This window comes from Eublepharis macularius, chromosome 3, assembly GCF_028583425.1.
Source record: "Eublepharis macularius isolate TG4126 chromosome 3, MPM_Emac_v1.0, whole genome shotgun sequence".
Classification (NCBI taxonomy): Eukaryota; Metazoa; Chordata; class Lepidosauria; order Squamata; family Eublepharidae; genus Eublepharis; species Eublepharis macularius.
The window spans coordinates 157,485,268-157,504,779 of record NC_072792.1 but is presented as its reverse complement, the minus strand read 5'-3'; the positions used below and the strand labels follow the sequence as shown (position 1 = coordinate 157,504,779).

Genomic DNA, 19,512 nt, shown 5'->3' with positions numbered 1-19,512 from the left:
TGTTAAAGACTCTTCACTGGGGGAGGGGGATTTTCTGTTTTAGGGTTTTTTTTCTTCCCGTTGACCTTGAATTAAATACCTTCTTAGCCTCACGTGACCCAGCTGAGGCTGCTGAACCACCCAGAATGCATCTGGCATTTGCCAGTTTTTGGAATCACAGCAATAGTACCAGGTAGTGCTTTGAATTTGGATACAGGAGAAATTAGTACAATCTCTCTAATTGATTACTGAATGGCTGAGCAAATAACTAGGAATGTGCAGTCAGACACATACTAATCAAGATCTGATAAGAACATCCATTTGCTCATCAAAATCAGAAATGCTCCATATTCAAAGAAAGTAATTTCATGCAACATGCTTGTTCTTGGGAGCAAAAACTGAGGAATGTCCTTTCATACATAAAAGAGCGTGAAAGCCACATGCAAGGCAGGTCTGTTTGACTATAACTCCATGGAATTACCTAATGCTCTTTGCCTTTGTTCAGGTGAATGCAACCATAGAGTCGGAAATAACTAGAGGGCTCATCAGTCCAACCTGTTGCCCTGGGGCAGGAAAATGGAGCTAAACCTCTTGACAGATGACTATCCACACACTTCTTACAAGTTTCCGGTTATAGAGATTCCATTTGAATGTGTCTGTTATTTTTGATCTGACTGCTAGTTTTGTAGGATTTTTTATTTAACATGGAGCAACAGGAACTCTGTTGAAAGGAATCTGATTAGGCTACTAAAGAAGATGCAGTGGTCAGAACCTCTTTTTGTCTTCGTAATGCAAATGAAATATGAACACTGGGTACACATTTATAATATACATGTAATATACAATTGTTACATGATTTTTATTTTTTCTACATCATTCATTATATTATTAATATTATCTACTGCAGCGTGGTGTAGAGGTTAGAGTGTCAGACTAGGATTTGGGAGACCCAAGTTTGAATCCTCATTCTGCCATGGAAGCTTGATGGGTGACCTTGGGCCAGTCACACACCCTCAGCCTCACCTACCTCACAGGGTCGTTGTGAGGATAAAATGGAGGAGAGGAGAATGACAGAAGCCACTTTGGGTGGGATAAAGGTAGGATATAAATGAAGGAAAATAAAGAAATAAATTTCTTAACTGCCTTGTTCCAAATTAATAAAATAACATTAACAACAGCATTCTGAAATGGCACCTCCCCCTTTCAAACATATCTGGGCAGCATGTTTATTTTATTGCCCTTAATAGTGCGAACATATCTTACAGGTTTGTAAAATTGTACCTGGTATGTTGCTTCTGAAAAACATCTTAATGCTTCCCTTGTGAACATTGTATATGGCAGAAGACATCCAGAATATGTTCTAGCTATTGTACCCCTTTAATTGGATTTACAGACCTCCGGGGAAATGCAAAGACCAGTAATAAGAGTCTTTTGAGAAAATCGCCATCCTGATTTAAACCAGTGCGCTGGCAGCGGCAAAGAGTGCCCTCAAGTCATAGCTGACTTATGACAACTCTGGTGTGGTTTTCATGGCAAGAGAGTAACAGGTGGTTTTGCCATTGCCTGCCTCTGCAGCCCTGGTCTTTGCTGGAGGTCTCCCATCCAATTACTACTAACCAATGCCAACCCTGCTTAGTTTCCAAGATCTGACAAGATCTGGCTCCCCTGGGCCATCCAGGTTAACCAGTTTAGGTCTACTGAAATCTTCAATGAGCTCTGTAATCTTCAACTGTTTGATAAAACTAGTGGACAACAGTTCCAAAGTGGTCTGACCGTTATTAGTGGTTGTTTGTGTGTTATGTGCCGTCAAGTCTCCGACCTATTACTAGCAGTTAACTTGTGAAAAGACGGGGATGCAGGACAGGGGTAGCTAATTTTGAGGGTCTGTCACTTACCGTGAGATTGTTTGTAACTAGACACACAACCTTCGAAACCCATGGATTTATAGGACTGTAACTCTGTTCAGGCTGGGACACTAAATCACAAATGTGTTAGTGTCCGGCGACGGGTCCTGGCAATCTTTGTCCTTCCCATATCCGAACATGCGGGTTCTAGGGCCCAGTTCTCCTGAAGTAAAGCCTGCCAACTTCGCTTGTCAGTCACAGGAGCATCTGACCCGTTTGTCAACCCCCCCCCCGCCCCGCCCCGCCCCGCCCCGCCCTTCCAGATTCATTAGTCCGGGGCATCGGGCTGTTCTTGCCTATCGAAACCAAACGCCCAGACAGCACTGCGTTGATCACGTGGCCTCAGCCGCCCTTGGCGACTCTCTGGCCACGTGCTGGCGCAGCTGGGCGAGGCCGACCTTCTTCCCGGCTGCTCTCCTGGCCCCGTTTCCTTTCCCAACTGCAGAAGCTGAGAAATAGGGCTGCCAACCTCCAGGTGGTGGGCTAGAGATCTGGAATTACAACTGATCTGCAGGCCACAGAAATCAGTTTCCCTGTGGAAACCGCCTTCTTTGGAGGGTGAGCTCTGTGGCATGCGGGGAGAGTGGAGTACAAATAAAATTAAAAAAAACCCGCTGAAATCCCTCCCCACTTTAGACCTTGCCTTCCTTAGGCCCCACCCTCCAGATCTCCAGGAATTTCCAAACCTGGAGCTGGCAAGTCCTATGGGTGAATTCGAGGTTACTGCAGAAAGAAAGTCTGCCCCTCCGCGCCCCCTTCCCCCGTCCTAAACGCATTCATTTGAGAGTAGGTCCTGTTGAGTTCCGTCGCGGGCGAAGGGAGCGCTCCTGAGAGCAAGTCCCGTCGAAGCAAGCAGAGCTGCTCCGGCTCGTGTTAATGCCAGGGATCTCTCTAGCCGTTTCCCCGGGCGCCGCGCGGAAGGGTGTTTGGGTGGCGCGCGACTCCCGAGCTCCGCCTGGGAGTTTTCTCGGTGCGCCAGACAGGCAACGTTTGGGCTCCAGAGTTGCGAGCCTTCCCACGTTTGATCGGTCAAGATTGCTGTGTGAATCCCTCCCAGGTAAGTACGTGCCTGCTTAGCTGTTTCAACCTTCCCTAGGAGGGTGTCACCTTCAGTGGGCTTACACTGGAGTAGCTGCATAGGATCCAGGTCTGACGAAGGGAACTTTGCCTCTCGAAAGTTCATACCTTGGAAATCTAGTTGGTCTTTAAGGTGCTGTTGGACCCGAGTCTTGCTCTTCGCCTGCAGGCCAACACGGCTACCCACCTGAAACTGCCTGCATAGGAGTGCACTGTGGATGTTCCTGCAGTCGGGCTGTCCGCCGGCAAGTTCTGCGCACGCTGAATTTGGGCGGATGAGCGTGTGCGGCATCGAGTTGAGTGGTGCTCAGCTTCTCCACAAACGTGTTTGGACCCGGAGGCCTTATTTGGACCCATGCAAACATCCCCCTACGTCCTACGCTAGTTAATGCCTGAGCACCCAATGCGGGGATCCCTGCATATAAAATGCGTGGATGCAGCGGAGACCGGCTGGCTGTAACCCCCGCCCTTCCAGCCCCCTTTATCTCGCTCCGCTTTCCAGCGCGTAGCTTGCAAACTTTCTGCTCCTTGCTGTTTCTTCGTTTCCCCGTGCATCTGCCCGCGGCCGATGCGGGAGTGTCGCAGAGCAGTAATTTTTTTAAAGAGGGGGACAGACCTGCTTGTTTCGGCGAGGCGGCTTGAGTCGCATGGAGCCCGCTGGCTGGCAGGAGCCGCTGCTGGATTGCAGCAGGTAGAGATGCGCGCTAGGACCCGGGGGAGCCCTCGCCGCCAGCCCTCTGGACTACCTTAAACCCAGCCCAATGCCTCTTCCTGCGCCACTTTCCCTGCGTGCTGGATGGAAGAGCCACAGTCGAGAGCCGCAGCTCCGGGCTGGAGTGCAAGACCGCGCGGGGAGCCCTGCGGAGGCAGCGACACCTGTTTCAAGGCGAGCCGGCGGGGAGACGCCAGCAGCTCTCGGACGTGGCCGCCTCTCTTGTGGCAAGGCGGGGATCGCCAGCCGGGCTGAAGCCAGGGGCATCTGCGGAGCCTCCTGAGAATTCTGGATAATAGATTTGGACGTCAAAAGTTTTTATTTTTTAACCTCCCCTTTTTCTTTGGGGGGGATTTGTCTCAGCCAGCAAATGTGAGATTTTCCCCCCTTTTTGTGCGTGTCTTCTCTCCCCCCGCGCCCCCCCCCGGCCGCGCTTTGCAGGATTCATGCTGATGTATGCAGTCTGTTATAGAGTAAAAACGGCGCATGCCTTCCTGGAGCCGGAATCCATCAAAACCCTGGCGTCGCCCGTGCATCTCGAAATGTATCTAACCATATAGATGTACGCACCACCCTCGATAACGTCTAGACCGTGAAGTTGCTATGGTCGTTCTGCTCCGAAGCCCGATGGAGAAACTACGGATTTTTAGCCTCATTACGGTCGGATGGGCAGAAGATCTCACCGCTTGCTAAGAGCTGGGGAATATAGATGCTCTCTCCCTTGATATACCTCTAGACCTCTCTCTTGTGCTTATAAAGATGTCAATGTGTGAGTCCCACCTAGTGGTTTCTTAAGACTAACAGTGGTTTGACCTTGAACCTGAAGCTGTCAAAACAGATCACTTTATTATTATCATTTTTATAATTATTATTGATGGATTAAAGCAAGAACCTCTCTTCCCCCCCTCCCCTCGATGTAAGTGGAACTGGGAGGGGAGAGTGGAGTGGAAAGCCCATTTTTAAAAGAAAAGGAGAGAGAGGGGGAAAAACGGATATTGGGTTTGAGCACCAGCATTGCAATCTTGCTGCAAAAAAAGCCAACCTTCCCCCCTCCCTCCCCTCTCTCTCCTGATGGCTCCCTTAGGTGAAGTTGGGAACTATTTTGGTGTGCAAGATGCAGTGCCCTTTGGGAATGTGCCGGTGTTGCCAGCGGACAGCCCGGTGTTGTTAAGCGACCACCTGGGCCAGTCGGAAGCAGGTGGGCTCCCCAGGGGGCCTGCTGTGACGGACCTGGATCATTTAAAAGGGATCCTGAGGCGGAGGCAACTCTACTGCAGGACTGGATTTCATTTAGAAATTTTCCCCAATGGTACCATCCAAGGAACCAGGCAAGACCACAGCCGATTTGGTAGGTATGGGCGATTAACCCTTTGGGGGCTGGCAAAATGACAGAAGTTGGGCTTGATTTTCCTTTGGGGGAGGATGAGGAGGGAGGATTGTGGTGGTGGTAAAGGGCAGAAGCCCAAATCCCCTTGGAATATGCAGGCAAAGAGGACCCTCCTGCAGTTATCCAAGTCAGGATTTTTTAAAAACCCTCAAAAGTCACCAAAAATAGAAAGATTAAAATACGGAACAGCTTCTCTAAATGTGTGGTGGAGGGGAAAGCACAGGTATTAATAAGCCTGTTTATCTCTGCCAGTAGAGTCCCTCACTGTCTCCCATGCAAAAGTCCATCCACTTTCCTGGAAAGCATCTAGAGGGCCAATAAAGGACACACCTTCCTCCACTTCTGTTTCTTCCCTTTAACAGGAGGCCTGAGCTGCAGAACCAGCCAGGTGGAGGGGATCTCTCTCCCCCAACAGGCAGTGGCTCCAGTCCTGCTTACCCCCCAGCCCAATAGCCGCTCCTGCTGTCTGCCTGCATCAGATCTCTTAGCCGTGAAATAATAATACTGGCTGCTCTGGGAAGGAAGAATAACCATGTTCCTCTGTCCTCCTTGCATGCCTCGGTGCAGGTGTCTGAGGAAAGATCCTCCCTTGTCTTTTCCTCAGCAGCATGTAGGCTTCCCTTCTTGGCTGCAAGCCTTCTGCAGATTTTCTTTCCAAGGGATCCTATTGGTGTAGAAGGTGGGTGCCTAGAAAGGCTTATGGTTAAGGGTGCTTTTCAGACCCATCCATTCCACTCCCCAAGTATGAAAGTCCTCAATGTTGGTCTCCTCTTCCCATATCCCTGAGATTTAGAACGGTCCAGAGGTATTAACTGTATAACTATAGGGACTAGACTGAAAGATGGGGTAAAAGAATGCTGCTTTCAGAGTTACCATTGTTAGGAGGAGTTAACTTGTGAGCTAATCCACCTGACAGTACTTAGATGGAATGCTTAGGGTGAACCACACACTCCATACACATATCAATCATGCCTCCAGGACAGATGTCCCTTAAGATGTATAACATCTTTTAAACAAATGCTATAAACAGCCGTTTAGGTAACACCGGTGCCATAAGAAAGGGATGTGCCAGGAAGAGTTTAGGGCTGGAAGAAGGTGCGATGGCTTGGGATGTCGGGTGGTGCCCGGCTTCCTCGCCATAGCCTTGCACCTCCATCCTACGCAGAGTTATGCCCCCTCTGGGTGGCGTCGTTGGCGGGCGCCCCCTCCTCGCGGGGTCTTGCGCATCACTGGCAACGGAGTTCTCTGTGCGGATTTTTGGGAAGGGGAGGCAGCCCTTCCGAAGCGAAAGCGCGTCATCCATCCCGGGGAAGGCGCAGCAAGAAACGCCGACTCAGCAGTTCCCTCGCACAGAGAGAAAGTTGAGGGTCGAAAAGCAAGGGCTGCCAGGCTTGCTCCCTCGCCCCTCTCTGGCTCCGGAGCGCGAAGTGGCGCAAGGGCGAAATGCCGCGCGGCGCGCCGGGGCTCTGCCGTCTTTCCCGGCCCATTTGGCCAGGCGAGATCAAAGGCGGGCAGCCCCCGGGCGTGAAGAGGCGAGAGTTGCACGCTGCGCCGCGGCCCGCCGGCTCACGCCGCTAGCAGGTGTACGGCGGCTGCCCCCGCTGCTCGGGCGGCCTCTGCGGGGTCCTACGCCCCACTCGCTCCTCTCTCTCAGCCGGGCCGCTCCAGCTGCTGCTTTCCAGCGCCGGAGAAACCCACATTCGGGGGAGGCGACTAATTTTAGCTCGGGGAAAGTGGGTTTCCCGGTGCATTGGCGGAGGCGGAGAGAAGCAGGGCACTGCGGTATTTCTTTTTAAACGTTACCCTGCAGTTAGAAGGCTTCCCCTCTCCCAAGTATTTTTAGGAAAGGATGAAGGGGCTGCTGGGGGGAGGGAGAGAGCAGGCCGAAAAAGGTCCCCTTATTGTCCAGTCTGAGCAGAGCAAAGGCACTCCTTGGGAATAAGCCATCTAGAAGAAGGACGGTACTTACATTCAGGCCACCTGCTGAGATTCTCGTACACGATGAAAATGCAGATGCCTCTTCTCTCTCTGCAATCGGATCAAGGCCCTCAGAGTACAGGATAGCTGGTGTGAGGAGAGGTTTGAACGGCTTTCATGTTTAGGTGAGATCAGAGTAGTTAATAGGGTGAACTCGCCTACATCCCACTCAAAAATGAGGCATATTGTATCTAGCTCAAGGCCACAGGAATGACAAGGGGCAGCCAAGGTCGTGACTGGAGGTTCTGCTTTGCATTTGAAGCTGCAGACTAGGGTTGCCAGCTTTGGTTTAGGAAATTCCTGGAGATTTGGGGATGGAGCCTGGAGAGGGCAGGGTTTGGGGACCCCATCGAGGTATAATGCCATAGAGTCCACCCTCCAAATCAGCCATTTTCTCTTGGGAAACTGACCTCTGCTGTCTGGAGATCAGCTGTAATTCCAGGAGATCCCCCCAAGCCCCACCTGGAGATTGGCAACCCTTCTGCAGACCTAAGCCCCATTGATCACTGTGGAACTGATCTCTGAATAAATATGGACTGAATAAGCTACCTGCACAGAATCAGTAGTTACAACCCACTGTCATGTCAAACTGTCCCAAGTGGCCTTTGAATACTTCCATTCCAGATAGACATCATTTCGTTAATAGAACTGTAAACTTGGAAAGGGCAAAATGATTATATATTACAACTTCCCCCTGCCATATCCTCAGGACGATCCAGAAATTGGTGAGCTCTGACTCATGAAAGCTTATGTGGGAATTACTTTTGTTGGTCTTTAAGGTGCCACTGGACTCCTGTTTTATTTTAGCGCCCTGATAGGGTGTTTGCAGAGACCAAATAGCCCCGAAGGAATCAAACAAGTGAGCCAAACAATTCCTGGCCTAGGAACATCCTGTCTAGAGTTTCAGACTTTGGGAAACATCTCAATAATTCTTATTTGCAAAGGTTTTTTTGGTTGCACCCTTCCCAGGATGGGGCCGGGCAAGCAATTCAGGTCTTGTTCACCATGAGACAGTGCACCCAGTACTGCCATTTAAACTCCACTATGCTAGACTTTGTACTGGAGATGGAAGTAATATAGTCCCTATACAAACAAGACTTACAATATACATTTTAAAGGTAGAACGCAGGAACAAGTCTGTATGAAGATGGTGGGGCTAATAAAAATGCAGCAGTGCAGAAATGTAGAGTGATTTCAGCATGCTAAAAACAAGTAATTTATTTCCAGCAGCGTTTCCATGCATTACATACAAGTAGTAATCATTTTGTAATGGATGTGCTTAGGATGTGGATATGAGCTGAGCAATTTGAAAGAAGAGAGCAAGGATTACAGAAAGGCAGCTTGATAGTAGAAAAACTCCTTGCAAAATGTCTGTTTCTCTGGATATGCAAACCTATCATGTAGTATTTTGGTTTCAAATCGAGAGCGGTCACAGCTTCATATTGTTTGGAAAACATGCGCTCCAACTTTCTTCATAACCCCATAGGTATGTGGGCTGGTTTTGGTGGTAAGGGAACTTCTTTGGTATATAAAGAAATACTGGCCAGTATCTTACCATTTCACTAAAGGAAATTAGAAGCCTTCCTCCAACTTAACAGCTCTTCCTCCAGAATAAGAATACTGCTGTCTGTTGTGACAGACCAGAAAGAATTCTGGAAATTGCAGTTGTGTGGTGACAACGGGAACCTCTAAGATAAGCTGTTCGGCATCTCAATGCCCTTGCAACCAGTGCCAACACAACTGTATAGGCATATTAGTAAGGTTGCCAAGAGGCCTTGAGAAGAAGGTCCTGACTCTTTAATATGTGGAAATGGACAGGTGAAGTTTTTCATGGCATGGAGGTAAATAATAATTTATGGTATATATAAAATCCCATTAGGTCTGTATTAAAGGGGCAGGACCTTTGCCTCCAGGTCTGTTGATGACCCTGTCAGGCAGTTGGTAAAAGTGTCAGGCATCAAGAAATTAGATAGAAGCAAATGTTTTTCTTTCCATTTGTTTATAACAGATTACTTTAAAAAATGGAACATGGAGGGCATAGTCATAGGCGGCTTAGGGCACCAAAAACAGTTACGCAGACCTTGTTCTCTGCTGTAGTGCTTCTGCAATATCCAGAGCATGTTGATTAAGCTGTAAGAATTAGATTTATTTTTAAAACCAGTGGAAGCTATTGTAACCCCCAAGAGTGTATGGAAACCAGCTAGAGGGTATGGTGTTTTGGAAGTATCCTAATGGTGTCAAAGCCTCTACCTCTCAAGTTACCCATCTTCAAGGACTAGTTGCTTGAGGATAAACTGATAAAATCCTCGGATTCCAAAATAGGAGTCGTTGTCTATGTATCTGATTCCTAGGAAAGGTAGTTTCAGCTGTGTTAGTCTGCTGGCAGCTTAGAGACCAATAAAATTTTCAGGGTATAAGCTCCCCAAGGGAGCTTTGACTCTCCAGAGCTCATACCCTGGAAATCCTGTTGGTCTCTACAATGCTCCTGGACTAAAATCCTAGGACAGCCAGTTCAAAATAATTCTGTTGCTCTTTAAGGCTGCCACAAAACTATATGCATGAGTTCTTGGGGGCGGGGTTTAATGGCATCCGCAGAGGACAAAAGGACTAGAGGGAGCCGCCTGCGCTGTAGCCTTCCTCGGAGGACACGTGGCTGGCTCAGCCCACTGCTCCAAAAAGCTCTGCACCTGCTCAGGGGGACTTTTTAAGTTTCAATTTTTACGACGCGTGCGCCTTTGAACTCCTTCGCGCCTTTCACGTTGGTTCTCCCTGTAGTGCGTTCAACGCGTTGGTTCTCTTTGTTGGGTCACAGGATTTTATCCTCCCCTCCCATACAGTGTCCTTTCGCCTAGGACATTTGCTTAGACAGTGGAGTCATTGTCAAGCCAGAAGAGCAGGGCAGAGGCGTTCCTCTTTCGCGTCAGCGCAAGCGTTGCACGGACAGGCTTTTTAATTGCTCTTTATCATAAAATAAAGCCCGGGAGCTTGTCAGAAAAGGAGATCTTCTAGGAGCTCTCTCCCCTCCCCCTCGCCCAGTGGGATTTATTCTGCGCCGAGGGAGGCGGGCTACTGGCTTCTAGCGCACCCAGCCAGGGGTTGGCTTGGCTGGGCTAGTTTCATCCTTAGCAAAATGTGCTCTCGGCGAAGGAGATCGGAGCCCTGGAACGCTCCTCGTGTGCCCGATTTTTTAAAAAGCAACGCGTCTCTTCATTCCCAAGCGACACAGATGGGAAAGGGGGGGAGATGTGCAAAGGGTTGCCCCCCCACCCCAATCCCGTATCGTCACGCCGTCTTCCGAGTGTCCTAGAGCGGCGGTCTGCAGAGGCCCTTGAAGCTCCCGGGTAGGTTGAAGTGCACGTGACCAAGGTGCAATCCCGAGCGCGCCGGCTGCAGAAGAAACCCCATTGAATTCAGCGGCGCTTGTTTTCGTGCATGAGATCGGGCTGGAGGGTAGAGCATCGCACGCTGCCTCCTCCACTTCTCTGGGTCCATGGGCGTCTGCAAAAAGGATTCGGGGCCGAGGGTGTCCTTTAATGATGCCTGTGGGTTATTGAAGCGCCCTCCCTTGACCCCAGCCTGCGGACAACCATCGTGTATAAGGAAATGCTAACTGCACACAATAGCTTGGGGAAAGTCTCTGCAGTGAGATTAGCAACCTCGGGCAGATAATGCAGGGAACAGGTACGCAGTATTTCCTCTTCCCTGCCTTTGAAAGAGAAAGCATTGCAGTTCTACCAGTCACAGTAGATTTACAGGGCAATCCTAAACAGAACTCCCGCCCCCCTTTCAATGGCATTAGAAGAATATAACTGCTTAGGGCTGAGCTATAAATGAGTAAGCGGGGAGGTAAAGGCAGGCACGCCCTGCCCTCTAAAAGAATGACCCTGCCTCATTGCACGATCCCCCCCCCCCCAACCCGTACGTCGTGTCGCCTCCAAATCTATTTTGCCTTGCCTTGCCTTTTTTAGAACAGCCATTCTGGAGGAATTAAAATACATAATTGCACGCTTGTCCGGCCCCTGGATAAGTTTGTGCATAGTTTGCAGGTTTATCATCACATCCATGGTGAGGATTAAACAGGACGGCTTTGCAGCATTTTTTGTCCCCTGTGAGATGGATCCGTGTTGCCATTTCACAGGTGTCTTGCTCAGCCACACCCCGCAATAACCGGGGGAGCTGGCTGACATGGTCAATGCTAACCTGAGTGCCTATGGACTGTTTTGGTAGCAACTTCTCCCCAATAAAACACACTGTTTTCCTGCTGTCTGGAGACTTTTACTTTCCTGCATCCTTCTAGTGTTGTTCCTGCTGTACCTGTGGATTTTAGGAGGGAAAAGAGAGATGTTTCTCTGACATACTTGTTCTTGCAGGACCTTCCATTAAATCAGTCTGAGCCAGCATTACTCTGATGGGACCAACCACTGAATCCTGAGTGCAGCTATGTTCAAACAGACAGCAGTTGCCATTTCCTCTTGTAGAGGGGGAAATGCAAAGCACTGCACCAGTGAAGGGCCCAGTGACAGTGAGGCAAAACCCCTCCTATCCCATGGATCCAGCTCTGTGCGCTGTGTGTTAGGGTATGGCTTGGTGTTCAGGGTCCTTGCAATATGCAAGTCTTTCCATGTGCAAGTAGGATTTCCATGTGCAAGTAGGATATTTGAGGAAAGGAGCTTGAAAGCTGATGCCCTGGAAAATCTCATTGGTTTTTATTAAGATGCTGCTGGACTTGAATCTTTTTCGTTTACCGTGGACCGACACAGCTACCCACCCGAAACTACCTTGTCCCAATGATGAGTGCTTTAAAAATGAGACACTATAGCTTCCCCCCAGCAGAGTTTTATTTTCTGGAAGACCCAAGTTCGAATCTCCATTCTGCCATGGGTGAACTTGGGCCAGTCACTCAGCCTAGCCCACCTCATAGGGTGGTTGTTGTGAGGGCAAAATGGAGGAGGGGAGAGTGATGCTGAAAACTGCCTTGCGGGATATAAAAGCGGAGTATGAATCTATAAATATCTGTTCTGGACTAAGGGTGAGTCTTCTGGAATAGGGCAGGTATGGCCATTAAATCTCGTCATTTCCAGAGAGTTTGCCTTACCTCCTCCTCCATTCAGAGCCCCCTGGCTAAGAGGTGACTAAGCCCAGAGGAGTAAAGGACACGTGCCTTGCACTGGCCCCCCTCTCTTGATTCTTCTGCAGTCCTTGACCTTCTGTGCGTAGCTTGTGACTCCAGCTCTCTGTGCACGTAGGTGATGATGCAGCACTCGCAGCAGCAGAATCTTTGCAAGGCTTGGAAAAGCTGGGAGCTGCTGCAACACAGCTCAGCTTCTCCAGAACTGCAGATAAATTGCAGTAGCTGCTCCACAGGCTCAACCAATGTGTTCACTGTTTCCTAGGAAGTGGGCGGTCACTCTTTTAAACCAGGCAAAAAGTGCTGAGGAGGCAGAATTGATGACTATGAGGAGTGACTGGTAGGGTATCCTTGTTCTGACTGATTGAGTATGCCTAATTACTGATTTTCCTAAATAAATGGGCAGCAGAAGTGGGCTGGCACACATGAAACTTAAAATATCTTTTGAGTCTGTGTCAGATTATTGGTGCACATATGTCAGTGTGGTCCGGAAAAGTGGAAGAAAGCTATTTTTAAATCAATTGTACCTTCTGGGCAGAGTAGGTATTGCTTTTGAACTAGAAGGGCAAGAAATCACAAAATAATAATGGCTTAATGATAGCATTTGTAGGGCATATTTCATGCTTTCAAAGCACTCTGCGTCCCTTTATTTTAGTAATTCAGCCGTCATATGTGAAAATGACCTTGAGTATAAGCAGGAAGGGCTCACAATGATTATCAGAGATGAATAGAAGGGCTTGTTGCTTTGCTCCTTTTGGCTTCTTGTTGAACAGGCTCTTCTTGCTAGAACTCTCAAACCTAGGCCTTTTTTTCAGGGGGAACGCGGGGGAACGGAGTTCCGGAACCTCTTGAAAATGGCCACATGGCTGGTGGCCCCGCCCCCTGATCTCCAGATAGAGCGGAGTTTAGATTGCCCTCCGCACCGCTGGAGCAGCGTGGAGGGCAATCTCAACTCCCCTCTGTCTGGAGATCAGGGGGTGGGGCCACCAGCCATGTGGCCATTTTCTCTGAGGGCAACCCACTGACTTCCACCACCTCTTTTCCCAGAAAAAAGCCCTGCTCAAACCTGTGACTACAATACTTGGGACTGTGAATTTATTTGACTGTTCAGTCTTTTCTTTCTAGTCCAGCAGAGACGGTCATCTGGTTTTGCATGCAAAGTGGAAAGTAGGGCCGAACACATTTAATAATATACACGAGGCCAAAGCTCACACTCCTGGTGCCTAATTCTACATCGCCTCATACTTCTTGTACCTTTTTTCTCCCCTTCCCAGAAGACATGCATTTGTTTTGTCTAGGTTTTCTGCAGCAAAGGTATTTTGGTTTTTTAAAAAAATAATGGCAACAGATGGCCTTTGGGCCTAATGAGATCTCAGTGCCCAGCTCTCCCTGGCATCTTTCCTGTTCCCTAGAAGATCATCCTGACAGGCTGGAAAGTGAATGTTTAAAAAGTTAAATGCAGAAAGAGCGAGAATAAAAAGAGATTTTTCTTGGAGACTTTCAATATAATGTTATATATGAGGAAAGTACATATGAGAAATGCCTAAAAGAAAAACCTGCTCCATCACCTGGTGTATCATAGAATCATAGGGTTGGAAGGGACTTCTAGTCCAACCCCCTGCACAATGCAGGAAATTCATAACTACTCCCCCTCCCCGACTGCCCCAGTGATCCCTGCTCCATGCCCAGAAGATGGCAAAACAATTGCTACCTGACCCCCGAGGTGGCAATTGGCATTATCCTGGGCATGTAAGAAGGCCACGAGAACTAAGCACTGATGTAACCTATTCTGCCCTCCCCCTCATGAACTGCCCAGGTTCACAGAATCAGCATTGCTGTCAGATGGCCATCTAGCCTCTGCTTAAAAACCTCCAAAGAAGGAGAGCCCACCACCTCCTGAGGAAGCCAGTTCCACTGAGGGACTGCTCTAACTGTCAGGAAGTTCTTCCTAATGTTTAGCTGAAAGCTCTTTTGATTTAATTTCAAGCTGATGGTTCTGGTCCGACCTTCTGGGGCAGCGGAAAATAACTCTGCACCATCTTCTATATGACAGTGCTAAACATTCTGAATTCCTTCAACCTTTCCTCCTAAGACTTGGTCTCCAGACCCCTCACCATCTTCATTGCCCTGCTCTGGACACGTTCCAGCGTGTCTAAATCCTTAAATTGTGGTGCCCAAAACTGGACACAATATTCTAACTGAGGTCTAACCAGAGCAGAGTAGAGTGATACCATCACTTCTCGTGATCTGGACACTGTGCTTCTGTTGATACAGTCCAAAACTGCATTTGCCTTTTTAGCTACCATATCACACTGCTGACTCATGTTCAGTGTATGGTCTACTAAGACCCCTAGATACTTTTCACACACACTACTGCCAAGACAAGTCTCTCCCATCCTATAATTATGCATTTGATTTTTCCATCCTAAATGCAGAACTTTCCATTTATCTCTGTTGAAATTAATTTTATTTGTTTTAACCCAGTTTTCCAGCCTGTCAAGATCATCCTGTATCCTTACTCTGTCTTCAACCATATTTGCTACCCCTCCTAATTTAGTATCATCTGCAAATTTAAAAAGCATTTCCTCTATTCCTTCATCCACATCTATATATATATATATATATAAAGACAAGTGTCCTGACTGACTCATCAATACCCAGCCAAACCCCTGGACTTAGAAACTTGAAATTTGGGGAGAACATTCCTTCCATGATGTAAATACCCACTAAGAAGGGATTTTAAGATCCGCCCCCCAGGGGCTAAAAGGGGCTAAAATGTATTTCCCCAAAGGGATACAGCTTCCCTGTGTGGCTGGCAAGTTGCTGCCTGCTTGCACCCCTGCCCTCTGCCAGCTCGGCTACTCTTCCCTGATTGGCCGAGCCTTTCAAGGTCATTTGCATATGCAGCCTGATTGATCCTCACCCCCAACATTCTAAACAATATCAGTTGCTATTGGGAGTCATTTAATGTGTCCTGAGGTAAAATGCACCTCCCAGTCTTCTCCTAAAAGTTCATTTGGGTTGCCAGTCTCCCTGTGGGGCCTGGATTTCCTGCCTGCTTGCACCCCCCCCCTCTCTGATTGGTCAGCTGTGTTCTGAGGTAAAAATCAGGTTATGGAAACTGCAGATAGTTGAAGAAAAATGGTAGCTGGATTTAAAGTGGTTAAATACTGTAGCGAAGCATGGGTATCAAGCTAGTCATTTATAAAAATGTTAAACAGAACAGGTCCTAGGACTGATCCCTGAGGAACACCACTTGTCTCTCTTCTCCAAGAGGATGAAGAACCATTAACTAGCACTCTTTGGGTGCGATCTGTCAGCCAATTACAGATCCACCTAATAGTAATAGGATCCAAATAACATTTTACCAACTTGTTGACAAGGATATTATGTGGAACCTTATCAAAATCCTTACTGAAATCAAGATAAACTATGTCTACAGCATTTCCCTGATCCAGCAAGGTAGTAATTTTCTCAAAAAAAGAGAAAAGGTTAGTCTGACATGACTTACCATCCTGGCTTTTAGTAATCACAGCCATCCTTTCTAAATGCTCAAGTACTTACTGTTTGATGGTTTGTTCTAAGACTTTTCCAGGTATAGATATCAAGCTGATGGGTCGGTAGTTACCTGGATCCTCCTTTTCCCCCTTCTTGAAGATGGGGACAACATTTGCCCGCCTCCAATCTTCTGGCACCACACCTGATCTCCAAGCATTCTCAAAAATAATGGACAGAGGCTCAGAAATTACATCATTAGAGAGCCAGTTTGGTGTAGTGGTTAAGAGTGCAGGACTCTAATCTGGAGAACCGGGTTTTATTCCCCACTCTTCCACTTGAAGACAGCTGGGTGACCTTGGGTCAGTCACAGCTTCTAGGATCTCTCTTAGCCCCACCCACCTCACAGGGTGATTGTGGTTGTGGGGATAATAATAACATACTTTGTAAACTTCTCTGAGTGGGTGTTAAGTCATCCTGAAGGGCGGTATATAAACCAAATGATATTACCTGCGAGTTCTTTTAGTACCCTTGGGTGCTAAACTGGTCAGATATATAGGTGGAGAGGGGAGGGAGGAGTAGATGCAAACAGTAGCTTCTGATATGGAGATCAGTTTGCTTCTGTTAAGGAAGTCAGTTACTTCTGATAACGAGATAACCATTCACAGTCTCTATTCATTTCCAGCTTGACTGAGTCAAATTTACATATGAATTCCAATTCAGCAGCTTCCCATTGGATTTTGTTTTTGAAAGGTTTCTGTTGAACTACAGCGACCTTTAAGTCCTTGATGGAATGTCCTGGTAGATTGAAGTGTTCTCCCACTGGTTTCTGGATGTTGCCATTTTTAATGTCAGATTTGTGTCCATTTATTCTTTTGCGTAGGGGTTGGCTGGTTTGTCCAATGTACAGAGCAGAAGGACATTGTTGGCACATAAGGGCATATATCAGATTGGAGGATGAGCAGCTGTAAGAGCCAGAGACAGTGCAATTGATGCCATTGGGTCCTGTAATTGTATTCCCTGGGTAAATATAGGGGCAGAGCTGGCATCTGGGTCTGTTGCAGGGCCTGGTACCTGTGCTGGTGACTCTGCTAGCCGATTCATGATTGTAAGTGAGAAGTCATTTCAGGTTGGGGGGCTGTCTGTAGGCAAGGAGAGGTCTTCCACCCAGGGCTTCTGACAGAGAGGCATCATTTTCCAGGATGGGTTGTAGATCACTGATGATACTTTGGATGGGTTTGAGCTGGGAACTCATCGACTTCAGTGGATTTAGAGGGGTGTAATTCTGCACTGGAAAGAATATTAATGTCCTCCCATGCTCTCTTAACCGTGACCCACTCCCAATTAATCCAAACAGAAAATCTTTCCAAAAGGTGCTTAGGCACAGTCTGAATTAAATAGACCTCAAGAGGAAGGGAATTCTGCAGAGAAGCCGCTACTACTTTGATGAGAGACCACCAAGGAAGTCCAGGGTTGCTATGCAGAGGCAGGCAATGGCAAACCACCTCTGAATGTCTCTTACCTTGAAGAGGTAAGGGAGGGGACAGTCAACATAAGTTGGCTTTGATTTGATGGCACTTTACCCATGCACAGAGAAACCACTGAGAATACTTGTATACATGAATCATAGGGCTTCCTTGATCTTAGCAATTGCAGTGAGACACAGATTTCATTGTTCTGCCAACCCCCCCCCCCTTTACCATCAGCTCATAATTCTTCCCTTAGATAACGTCCTTACAGTGTAGTTGTGTGTATGTGCACCCCCTGCCCCTTGAACTAGCAGGATAAGCAGTGTACTGCAACTGTACCTCCAAAACAAGGGTTATAGTTCCATAGCCCTCTGCTAATTACTTTTTCTCTTACTACTGCCATCACTTCTAGGAGCAACATTTTGAAGTGTGCTGTCTTGAGAAAAATATACTGCACTCTCACTCTAAGGCTTCCGTGGGTCCCTTGTTCCTTTGATGATTCCAATATCAGTCTGTTGTCAGTGATTTGCACATGACAGTTTTAGGAGACGAACACCACTGTAACCTTTATAACAAAGCCTGTGATGATTCGTTGTCTTGAATAAGGCAACACAAATGTGATTGATAAGGCTGGGGCCAATACAGTCATTGACAGTACAATACAAAATATTTTGGGGGCTCCTCAAATGCAGTGAAGATAAAAGGAAAACAGATGGTTTATGTAAGTAGCATCCATTCTTGCCCTTAACCTTAACAGAAAGGAATGTGTTGGCCTCAAGCATGCTGGAATTCTTCAGGAGGCGTATGTGTGTGAGAATATTCGGGTAGCAACGAACTTAATGGAAATGTAGTTGCCTCATAAATCACCTGCTTTTACTGTAAGGGTACAGTGATAATCTCTGTAGTGTTCTGAAGTATTGAAGGGGAGCAAAACCTCATCCTGTAGCTCCATTTTTAATGTCCTGCTGGAAATACTGTTATTGGGAGGGAGCCAGTGTGGTATAGTTGCTAGAGTGATGATCTCAGCCATCCAGGTTTGATTCCCCACTCTACCATGGAAGCTTGCTGGTTGACTTTGGGCCAGTTATGCGCTCTCAGCTTAACTTACCTCACTGGGTTTGTTGTGAGGAAAACATGGAGGACAGGAGAAGAATGTAAGCTGCTTTGGGTCTCCATTGGGGAGATAGGCAGCATATAAATGAAGTAAAATATTTAAAAAATTGTTTTAATATTTTTTAAAAATATGAATTGTTGTTTTAGGTCTAACAAATCAGTATCTTGGGAGATCAGTATCCTGGCTCAAAGAGTTACCAGGATTGAGTACTTCAGAAAAGGGGCTTGCAGAACTGATGAGTGGTCATCTTTTCTGCTTAAGGTCTCATCAAGGGTGGATCTTCTGAAAGTATATCTTTGGCCTAGAGTTGCCAACTCTGGCTTGGGAAAATTCCAGAAGATTTGAGGGCAGTGCTTGGGGAGGGAGCCATAGAGTCCACCCCTGGAGCTGCCATTTCTTCCGGAGAAACTGTCTGAAGATAGTTGTAATTTTAAGAAAAGTCCAGGCCCCACTTAGAGGTTGGTGGCCCTGTTCCAGGCTCTTACACCACTCTGGGACCCAATAGTGGCAAGTCCACTCTCTCCATTAGAGATTTATTTTATTTATTATTCAATTTATAAACCACCTATTCTCAGGGGCTCTGGGCAGTGATCACAGGCTGTCAAAGGATATATAGATAAAACCAACAAAACAATTTTTTTATGGAGGAGTAAACAATTAGACATGGTTGTTTTGCCAGAGCTGTAATCCTGTGAACATTGTCCATCCTATGAAAGAGATTGTTAGTATCTCTTACTGATATGCTCAAGTCAAGTCATATGCGAGATTCATACCCATATGCACAATTTCATTACTGATATCTCACAGAGTTGTTTAACCTCTGCTCTTCTGTGCTTCTCCCCTTTGTTTCCATTTGCCTGCTCAAGGTTCAGCCCTGTCTCATTCCCTCAGCGGCTGCTGACTTACCCTAGCTCTGGTCCAGTCTGCATGCTACTTCGCCACACCTTGACATGGGTTTCATGGCTGTAGAGGGAGGTGGCTGGGATGCTATTTCAGTTTTGTCCTAAGGCAGCAGCGTGTTTTTTGACACCTCCCTAAAAGCCATAGAGAGAACTGAGCATGGCCGCTTTTAACTACATTTGTGCTTTGGGTCCTTGGATGCTCATCTGCTGCCAGACAACACCGCATTACAATCCTTTGAGCTTTCCTTCTGTACTGATCATACATCCATTCTAGTGGAGATTAAACTGCTGCTGCTCTTTGCTTTTCTTCCATTCTTCAGGGAAAAAAAATAGCTGTCCTATATTGTCTTGCAGTGAGTGATAGATTA

At 47.4% G+C, this 19,512-nt stretch overlaps 1 protein-coding gene across 1 annotated transcript in view; it reads left to right on the top strand.

Moving 5' to 3' along the window:
• Positions 1-4,563: 4,563 nt before the first annotated feature.
• Positions 4,564-19,512, top strand: part of FGF9 (fibroblast growth factor 9) — a 54,867-nt gene continuing 39,918 nt past the window's right edge. Inside the window, exon 1 of the mRNA XM_054974251.1 lies at positions 4,564-5,020. Within this exon, the coding sequence (XP_054830226.1) occupies positions 4,744-5,020 (277 nt within the window). The 5' untranslated portion in view covers positions 4,564-4,743. The remainder of the gene's footprint in view (positions 5,021-19,512) is intronic.